The sequence below is a fragment of the Hyposmocoma kahamanoa genome, unplaced genomic scaffold (assembly GCF_003589595.1).
Source record: "Hyposmocoma kahamanoa isolate Upper Pololo Valley unplaced genomic scaffold, ASM358959v1 75017, whole genome shotgun sequence".
NCBI lineage: Eukaryota > Metazoa > Arthropoda > Insecta > Lepidoptera > Cosmopterigidae > Hyposmocoma > Hyposmocoma kahamanoa.
In genome coordinates, this window is record NW_020653896.1 from 1 (window position 1) to 11,234 (window position 11,234).

At 36.2% G+C, this 11,234-nt stretch overlaps 1 protein-coding gene across 1 annotated transcript; it reads left to right on the plus strand.

Moving 5' to 3' along the window:
* Positions 1 to 3,849: 3,849 nt before the first annotated feature.
* LOC113232354 (intraflagellar transport protein 172 homolog) lies at positions 3,850 to 11,223 on the plus strand (the record flags this gene model as incomplete). The annotated part of the gene is made up of 7 exons (XM_026467031.1): positions 3,850 to 4,053; positions 5,459 to 5,582; positions 5,655 to 5,766; positions 6,129 to 6,296; positions 6,436 to 6,524; positions 8,033 to 8,226; positions 11,045 to 11,223. Coding segments are annotated over exons 1-7 (1,070 nt in total), but the record flags the coding sequence as incomplete, so codon positions are not given.
* Between the last annotated feature and the right edge of the window lie 11 nt (positions 11,224 to 11,234).

Sequence of the window (11,234 nt, forward strand, 5' to 3'; positions counted from 1 at the left end):
GAAGCAATATGGTGCATTTTGTTAAGTTTCCAGTAGAAGCTGAATATTATGTTTTTGGGCCCTTAAATTGTTGCAAGCAAAATTAGGCAGTACTGCAATGATGTTGCAATTTAAATTAAATGTTTTAGTTTTTTTACATTTCGTTACATGTGACTACGTTTGTATGGGTTAACTTCGGACATTCTTTTCGTGGTTTTTGTATTAGATCCGACGTCCAATCGTTGGTAGGTCGATGACGATAATTCATTTTGTTTATTAAGTTATTTTAATTCGTCGAAGTACCAAACTGATTTGTTATAGTTCAATTGTTTTTCTTTCATTTACTATTTTCATTGCTATAGTGAGGCGAAAAGTTGTGTTTTTCGCTCGGCAGCAGAGTTGTTTTGCGTCTCATGCCTTGAAACCCTCGCTGCGTTCAGTATTCTATTTTTGAACCACTCGCTTCGCTCATGCTTCAATTTGAGGATCCTTTACTTGTTCAGGTTTCTATATAAACAATTGCGTCAAATAATAACTTTTCAGCCTTGTATAAAAAATTGCTATTCTGCAATGCAATTGTTTCTTATTTTCGTTTTGTTTTGGTCGTGTTTTATTGACCACTACGAGGCTTTTTAATGAACCTGTTTGTTAGTAAAGCTATGGTAGCCTAATGGTTTGACCTAACCCTCTCAGAGGCCGTGCGTCGAAATTCGGGTTTGCACCTCTGAGTTTCTCAGAATTTATGTGCAAAATTTAATTTAATGTTGAATACAAGGAAAACATCGTGATGAAACCTGCACGTAAGACAAGGTTCATTACCCTCGGAAAACGTGTGAAGTGCCCAACCCGCATTGGATCAGCGTGGCGGAATATGGGTTAAACACTTGCCTGAGAGGCAACACGTGCCGAGCATTAGGACTTATAACAGGGTTGATAAAGTTTATTAGTTTAACTTTATCAACCCTTTTATACGTTCTGTGCTTTAATCTAATGCGAGCTTATATACCCAATATATAAAATATTGCCGTAGTTTCCTGGTAATTAAAAGTTGTAGATAATAATAATAATAATTTTTTTTTAATAATAACGCACACACTCAGCATTGCCCCGCACTAGGGAAACCCTGTGTCGCGGATGTCATGGATACTCACATAGACAACCACAAATTACATCCAAACTCACGAGAGAAATAAATGTAGGCCATAAAAATATTACTCCCGACCCGGGCAGTTAAATAGACTTTCCATTGTTAACTTTTTTAAATAAGGGAAGATTATGTTTTCTTTTGGGGGTAAATATTTTACAATTATATGTTTAGAACTTCAAAATGTAGCAGTTCAAAATGTAGTTTTTTATTATTTATTTTCGATTATTCGATTACCTAATCTGTGATCTGTGATAAATATAAAAAATATTTATCACAAAAATATTTTAATTCATAGGTAAGCAAATTACACATTGATTCAGCACTACTACTCATTCATATGGCAGATACACATTTCCTACTATCCGTACGAATATAACAGGTGAAAGTCGTAAAAATAATACAAATTATGTTTACGTGAAATTTTATAACTCCTATCAAGCATAAAAAAGTTATCGACTAATATCGTTCGTAGAATCTTTAAGTCTCTTTCCTGAAAATTTGTCATATTACATATGTTATAGGCCTTATTACACCAATGATGAGATAGTGCGTATTTATTTTAAAAAAATTATGCGATTTATAATTTTCAATATTTATTTCAAGTATCATAGATAGATATATGTGGAAACAAATCTTACCTATTTCTGTCGATAAGCAGTAATGTCAGCATTGCTGTGTTCCGGTTTTGAAGGGTAAGGATGCTGGTAAAATTACAGACACATGGGACTTGCCAACTATGTCTCAGGGTGACGGGCGCAGTGGCAGTGCCCTTCAGATCTTTGCGATTTAAAGCTCTGAGTGGCACTGCAACTTATGGACAGGCGTATAGCTTACCATCAGGCGCATGACTTGTTCGTTCCGTCACTTGATATTATAAAAAAAAATGAACGACGGGTTACTGCCGTGGATTTTTGTCATCCAAGTACGCAGACACCTGTATATCATTGTATAATAGCGTTTAGTATAAAGTTCTTCTTTCACTACTGCTTTAAACTTGTAAATGGCAATTTTTTAAATATCAACAGGAATCTTATCATAGAAGCATACAATGCCCTTTAAATTAATTAGTTACTCTGTGAAGACGACTATCAAGAAGAGTCAATTTATTATTTTTGACATAAATTACCATTTTAAAAGATTATTGTGCCGTTTGTGTAAGAATATTAACGTCTTTTAAGAAATATGCGCAAAGAAAATGACCTTAATTATTATTATTTATGAAATCTTTTAAGAAAATTACCTTTTTATAGTCAGAGACACTCCGAGGCCCGGTTTGAAATTGCCCTAAAGATCACCCTTTAGCAGAACAATGTAGGCGACATTAACTCAACGCAAAATGTCGTATATCATTAAACTGTTAAAGTAGTCAATGTTAACTAATCTTGCCGTTTTTAATTCAGAAAGTTTTCGTATTTTTTATTGTATATGCTGTAGAGCTAAGCAGTTTCGACAATTTAGTTATTTGTGGACCTTAAAGCAATTTAGCATTTAGAAGCGCACGACTGTGTTCATTAGATAATATTGCTAACCGAAAGTATAACCATAGTATATTAAGATTTTTTGACCTTGCATATGCATTATGACCTTTTGCATATCCGAAATGTCTATCCTAAGGTTGCCTGGAAGAAATTGCTACATAGCAATAAGGCCGCCTGTTGCACAATGACTTACTACTACTTTTATACTTAAGCTATTTTATTGTATTTTTATTGTAATTTTATGTGCAATAAAGAATATTTCATTAAGAGTAAGTATGGCAACATCCGCCTATTCGGCGCATAAACGCTATTTTTTTAATACTTTTGGCTTGGATACAAGTCCATTTAGCCATGTCTTCGTTTAATTATCAGGATCCTCATTAAATATTTTCCATTATGGTTCTACAACATTATGTTTTCACTTTCTCTTAAATAACTTAGTTCTCTTGTTTGGGCTTTTTAAATAGTCTGTTAAGCGGCGAGAGTCTATATTTATGTTTTCACTTTCATTTATATCACATTGTTTTCACTTTGAAAAGTTTGAATTTGTGATTATTGGAATTTTCAGTATAAACTCTTTTGTAATTTGATTTAAAATAAGGAATATAGTTCTAACTTTCTTCATCACTATTTCTTTCTTCGTATTTTCTTCTTAATATACTTGAAATCAAATTAATCTTTGTAAAAACTGTACTTGTAACTTCAAAAACCCGCCATTTTTCCCGTAAACGCCTATATTTCACTCGGACCGTAGGATTGTTCACATTGTTTTAGTTCTACCTACAAGTTGTAAACATAATTTGAAAATTGTAAAGTGTTCATCATAAATTCTCATGCATAATTAAAATTACCTTTGTTAAATGCTGTAGGTATTTACGTAGGTATTGATATTTTTATACCAGCATCGCGGATTGGTATCTTGATTATGGAGTATGATTATAAAATAGAAATAAAATGCTAAACAGTTATGAATTTTAGGCATTCTTCTTCCAACTACCATAAACACAACAATAAACACATCTACGTTGTTATCAGCGACTGCTTATATTCTATAAATTAAAAGCGCGTGAGACGATCCGCGCTATGCAACATGAGTGCACCGCGATTATGCGAATGTGTTACCATTACAACATTGTTACCATAGTTCTCTTATTATGCTACGGTATAACCAACAGTACTTTGATTTCGTTGTTGCCTCACATTTAGCCTTTTTAATGTTATGTCCATAATAGATGGGATATTGCAATGGAGCTAAGCGAACTAGGCGGAGGCATTACCAAACGCGAAGTGACGCGTCACGAAGCAGCTGCTTTGGCAGAGGAGAGACCAGAAGATGCTGAGGCAGCGTTCTTAAGAGCTGGAGCACCTGAAGATGCCGTTAGGATGTGGTTGACGCGTGGTCATCATCAGCGTGCTTTGCAGCTTGCTGAACAACATGCTGAACATTTGGTATGTAATTTTGGAAGTCGTTACAATTGAAGCTATCATTATTGAAGAGAAACTTCTTCCGATAACAATATGATATTTGACAAATATCGACAATTTAATTAGCATTAAAAATAGAATTGAAATCAGTTGTTCAAATAGTAACAGGCATTCAGTGACGGTTAGTAAGAAAACTGTAACTTGTTTGTAACGTCACAACCGTTATGGCGCCGTACATTAATATATCTGGCGTTTGTTGAGACAGAGAGTTCAGTGTGAAATTTTTGAAATTTTCTGTTTCTGCCGCCAAGCAGTAATGTCTACATTACTGTGTTCCGGTTTTGAAGGTTAAGGGTGCTGGTTAAATTGCAGACACATTATGGGACTTGTCAACTTATGTCTCAGGGTGACAGGCGCAGTGGCAGCGCCCCTCAGATCTTACCGATTTAAAGCTCTGAGTGGCACTGCAACTGCTATGGATAGGCGTGTAGCTTACCATCATGCATGACGGGACGAACAAGTCGTGCACTTGTTCGTCCCGTCACTAATATTATATATAAAAAAAGATATCACAATGAAATGAAACACGAATCTTTTCGTTTTCATAATGTTTATGTAAGATGATTAAAGCAATATACACTTTTTAGTCAAACTCCCTACAGCAAGAGCACCTTTAATTCATTAAGATAAGCTTGGTTTTTATCAAATGTCGAGATACTTTTAAAAAGTTTGAACATTCTGATCGTTCTGACGTTGATTGTATTATCAACGAATTCAATCAGAGATCTAATCGCTGTTTGTACGTCGACTGAAATTATAAAATGAAGTAGGTAACGTACAGGGCTGGACAATGTTTGAATTACGTGTAATAGAAATACGTATTTGAAATATATATTTTGAAAACCAATAACTTACGTTGAAATACAAATCCAAAATATTTATTTGTACTTCAAATACTATCTAAAGGCGTATTTACAATTGGCATTTCCAATATCTGATATTTATGTATTTTGTATGTACATTTTACTCCATACAAAATAAAGTACTTGAAATAACAGTAGACCATGTGTAGAATCATGTTGTGTTTCGGATTTTAAATACATACAAGACAATATTTTGTGTAGTCCTCTAGGGCTAGCACGACAGGGCGCAACTTGCGCGAGAGCGACATAAAGCGTCAGATCTCTATAATAATAATAATTTATTTTCTCCACAAACATAATACTTACATTAGAATCAAAATATAACATACACAATCAGAGATATTACATTATGTTTGTAAGAGACTGGTACCTCTATGCAAGAATAGCAGTATCTTGCGCACTTGCGCAAGTCGCGCCCTATCGTGCTAGCCCGAAATGGTCACCATACTTTCGGATATCACGTTGATTGCCTCAAAAAAGTTGACGTATTGTTTCAAAACTCTCAGGTAGAAGAAGTTTTAGTAGAAGGAGCTAGAACCGCAGCTGAACGCGGTGACCTTACACAGTTTGAAACGCTGATGATACGCGCCAACAGACCGCGGGAGGTAGTGCAGCATTACAAAGACCTTGGTGAGTATTACACGTCTATGTGTCGATACTGTACTTTTATTTGTGTTAACAAAGTTGAGTATTCATTTTTAGAGCTTTGGGAAGAGGCGGCTCGAGTAGCTCGCGAATATTTGCCAGACAGTGCAGAGCCTGTACCACCAACTGTGCCTCCATTGTTACAGCGTGCCGCTGACCATGCTGACAGGTATCTAATATATATAATAATAAATATTTATATATATTTACAAACAGTTCTAATTACCCAGTACGGACTCCATAAGGTCTGCTGATCCGTCTTGTAGTACAGTTGGGAAAGTGGTAACCCAGGACTGGCAAACAGTCGCTGGTTCTAATCCAGCCTTATCGAAGGATTTTTTAAAAATCAATAATAACACCAAACTAGTGGAGTATTTTCACAAAAAATATATGAATAATAAGATAGTAGAAACATTATGATATTCAACAAAATATTGTTTTATTTGTCTGAGCTTGGGATAACGAAAGGGATCATCGGTCAATCATGAGTGTTACAACTGGGGTAACGACAAGAAAATACATGTTTGACAGAGGGGAATGGTGGGAAGCAGTGGAACTCTTGATCAGTGCAAGCACAGCGGGTGCAGCTGGTGGTGCCGCACGACTGGCAGAACGAGCGGCACTGCGAGCCGCTAGGTTGGCACGGGATCATCTGCAGGGCGACAGGAGAAGAATGGCTGCTGATATGCTAGCAGATAGGTAAAAACTAGAATCGAATATACAAAATGTATTAACATTCCATTTTTAATTTTTGTTAAAATAATTTCTTATAATGCGCATGAAACCAAATCAGTTAACACCTAAACAGGTACAAGAAAGGCTATTAATATTTGTTTAGATTCGCAGCTATTGGTCAAAGTGATGTTGGGGAACAACTTCGAGCAGCTCTCGGAGGCGACGGATACGGTGGTGGCGATGATGGCGCTGGTAAAATGACTCTAATAAAATTATAAAAATCCTTCTCAATGTAAGACCTGTATCTGTACCACGAGTTCATAGTGACCCATAAAATATTTGTATGTAGACTGATACTTCTTCTTGTTACTTAAAAGAGTGCTGTACAATTTCCTTAAGTCAAATACACAACAGCACATTTAGCGGAACAAAGAAAAAGTGAAAATATAAAACAGTAACTTTTATATTTAAATAAATAAGATTGAATTAGATTATTATATTAACATCTTTTAACATCGATATTTAAACAACCTTACTCAACCTTTATTGGAAAACTAACAGACAAAATGCATGTTTTTTAGATTTTGTAACAAAGCAGAAAAGGCTGAAAATTTAAAAATTGTAACAGCACTACAAAAATTGTAACAACATTGATTGAATCAAACTTTAATGAATTTAAAATCTTATTCAAATAAAATTTATGAAATTTACAAGAACGCAAAATCAACATCGAATCACTTGATTATTTAAGTATCGCCACCGAAATTAGGTAGTGAAAACGAACCAGAATATTAATGAATTAAAAAAAAAATTAAAAATTAATAAATTATGAAAAATTAAAAAATGAAACAAGTGACAGCCGACTACTTTTTTTTGCTTTCAAATTGGACCCAAGTAAAATAAAGTAATCAAACACTTTTTAAAAAAAAAATTGCATTATTGTGATTTAGATCTTACTAGTGTTCAGCTAAATGTGCTGATGTGTACGCGGTCGCTAGCTGTACCTGTTATTATAAACTCATGATTAACGTAATGGGGAAAAAAGCTCTTGACCAATCAATTTACTTTAGGGAGTGTGGACGACAATCGTTGTTTTTTTATAATATTAACACGTCGTCGTCGTCGATGAACAAGTCGTGCGCCTGGTAATAAGTGATACGTCTATCCATGACAGTTGCAGTGTCATTCAGTGCCTTAAATCACAAATATTGGTACACACTGCGCTCGTCACTTCTGAGAGGTAAGTAGACAAGCTCCATGGGCTTGTAATTTCACCAGCACTCTGAAAACATATGAAATGAATACGTAAGGTCGTGGTACTTCCCTGGATGAACTCTTTCATAAGGAGGTCTACTGCTACTATGTATTGATTGGTCGAGTGCACTCTTACCTAGCCACATCTTACAACGTAACTTTATTAAAAGTTTCTCAAAGTGGGCCCCAGTGGGCGCTGAGCATCCTATTTCGCGGTATTTGGCGATCGCGGTCTCGGAAGCAATTGATGCTGTCCAGGGGGTGCTAACTCATTTGAAAAAAAAAAAAAAATCCTGAATTATCCATATAAACTACACTACAAGTATATACTTCTTTTTCCTTATTATTTTTTTGTGTTAAGTTACTATAAATAATACGTATTTTCAATTATTTTTTGTGGTAGTGGGCGTTGAAATTTTTTTATCTTGCCTAAGTGGGCAGTGTGTCAAAAAGTTTGGGAACCTATGCTTTATTTATTACGCTATCACGGCATCGTTATTTAACAGGTACATCAGTGGATTACTCCGAGGAAGAAATGGGGGCAACCCCTCAAGTGTCCGAGGCAGAAGTCGAGGCAGAATCGGAGGCTCTGGAACGACTTGCTCGGGCAGGACATTGGCAACGTTGCCTCGCACATGCGGGTGTTAGAGCACCCCATTACGCGTTGAGATATGCTGCGCAATTGTTCAAATCTCATCCGGTTAGTAAAGAGCCATTATTATTTTTCTACAAATTCAAGTAGTAACTGCAACTTAGCCTGTATATTTATTAGTAAGTGGAAGTTTATTTAAGTATATATATATACAAATAATATATATGGATATCTTTCCAGCGCGGAAACAGCAGGGAGGTTATGTTTCGTTACGTTACCGGATTTGTACCAGCTAAAACCCCTCTGTGGCTTATTTGGATGCTTAAAATATCAACTTTTATTTTACCTTTAAACTAACATAATACCTAAAGTAATATGTTACTTTAAAGGTTGTCCGTGTAAAGTTACTTTTTTACTTATCTCAAAAATTTGAAATTCTGTACTGCTAGTGGTTTTAATTGGTTATTTTTCTTAAATTTACATGAAATTTGTACAATTCGCGTCCTTGATGTAATGAGGCCATATCAGCTAAATGATAATTTTTCAGTAGACAGGCCTAAAGATTTTATGAACGAATTTATTCGATAACTTTTTATGCTTAAATGGAGAGTTACGAAATTCCACATATACATAATTTAGTTTTAATATTTTGTATTATTTTTAAGACTTACATGTGATAAAAGCGTTTTAGCGTACATATGATCGCATGTGGCTTTTTATACCAAGGGTTCGAAATATAGACATTAGAACCTGGGTCCGCGGATGTGGTATTCTCAGATCAATTTCAATTTCATTGCCCTTTAAGTCAACGTCGTTACAAGTATTTAAGTTTTAAGTGTTAATAATTGTTGTTTCTGTAGTGGAGTCTCTCACTTTGCTAACTACAGTGTGAGAGACTTTATGGGCTCTCCTATAAGATGATGTGAAGGGGCCGGTGGATTCTTTAACTCTTCCGTAATGTAACAATACACTTTCCTTCCTTCTTTCTTGCGTTGCGTTTATTTGAAGTACTCTTAAAGTCTAGTCATTTTATAAGTTACGAGCCCTGTACCCCACCTACGGTGGCATTGGGGTCGGCCTGCGGCGCGTGGTCGGTTTCAGTTTACGGGGTGTGCTCATTCTCTTCGGTGGCACAGCAGTTAGTACTATGGGCGCTTGATGAGGAGGTCGATTCCCGATTTGGACCAATTTAAGAAACGAACATTTCTAAGTTGGTTTTGGTCTGAGTATTCTGGATTATCGTTGTTTTGGTATTCATAGTACAGGAAATTCGGCTGTAGTTTAGCATTTTTTCCCCCTAAATACTTCTCTTTAGCAAAGCTTTCAAGAAAATAGAATCTAACAGATGTGGTTGAGATACAACAACGCTATAATAATTATCTCATTTCCACTACATCGGGAAGTATGCCTTACATTTTTACAATTGTGAGCTCTTGTACTCGTAATCTATTAAGCCTCCGACAATAATTACCTCCATACGAAGGCGTGCGGACGCTTCGGGCTTTGCTCTCCGCGGACCTCGGCCTGCGGCCTCGGCACTTAGGACTTTGTTTTAAAAAACATTTAAATAGATCTTTAATGGCGGCTATATTTAAAAATTACAACAATATGTTATGACCACTAATTATTATCAAACAATCTTAGAAATCTTTTCGTGCTAATTTTCAGTCCGAGCAAAGCAAGTTAAATAAATAAATTAGGGCTATATCGAAAAACAGAGGAAACAAAATGTTTACCCCAAATTATAATGCCATGTCATTTTCAGTCGAATTAGAAGAAATTTGCATCTATCGCCAAAAATGTTTGTATGGTAGTCATATTGAAAAATGGTGAAAACTAAATTGTAACCGCTAATTATTATTAAACATTCATAAAGACCCCGATATGCCAATTTTCAGCCGGATCGAAGCAAGTTTTTCTTGGGCCGCCATTTTGAAATAGCCATCTTGATTTTTTTTAACCCAGGCAGTTGACCAGTGTTACCCTCTATGACATTCCTTCAAGCACCTCTTACCTATCTCTAATAGTTTCCGTGATAGGAGGCTTTGAAATTTGTATGGCGGCCATCTTGTTTATTTGAATTTCGAACATTTTTTACTTCCCGCGGAAATTGACCAGGGTGTATCTTATAAAAATGCACAAAAATCCCCCCATGTATTAAAGTTTTTGCAGTCCGTTGATTACTTGTTTACATTTTCCACATTCAGGGCTTCTCATTTTGATTTTGCTTTGGAGCCTACCCGCGTACAACGGTATAAATATTTTTTTTCCACCATATCGGGAAGTATGCGTCCTATTTCTATCAGTGAGTAAGAACTTGTAGCTTTATATATATAATAAAGCGTGAAAGACACTGACTGAGCTGATGCGGGTTGGGCGCGAGTCGGGGTCAGGGCCGCGGCGGGACTAATTCCGTGAATTTATATGGACGACAACACAACAATTTATATGGACGAGCGCGGGCGCGCAACGGGCACATGGAATTACTCCCGCCGCGGTCCCGACCCGACTCCCGTCCGACTCGCACCCGCTTTGTGTGTTTCACGATTTAGAGAAAACTAATCATTTACACGCATAAACACACCCCAACGGGGTATGTTTGTACTTATTACCTATATAACGCCTGTACGAACATTGTTTACAATAAATAAATAAATAAATGTTCTATATAGTGAGTAAGATACCCTCTTATTTATGTAATATTCAATCGTAAACACACCCGTCTCTACATGCTATGGTGTCTCCAGGGGCGAATACTTACCAGGTGAAACCGGAATACCAGCACATTGCTGAGGCTTTTACCTTTTCTTCGGCATAGATTTAAGCAATTATATTATTTTAAGTGTTGTATGTTTTGTGTTGAAAAATAAAATATTTTTATTTTTTATTAATACAATAAGTATTTGTTGGGAATTCCCGTTTGCAGCGTACCGAAGGCGTAGATATCGAAAGCGAAGAAGTCCCAGAAGCATTATCTCAAGCTCTCGACACTCTCCGTCAATATCTCGTGAGTGACACTGGTGTCGAGTTGCCGAGCAGCGACACAACTCTAGCAAGAGCCATCGGCACCGAAATTCTAGTGCGGATGTCTCTGGCGCCGAAAGCGTTTGCCGTTA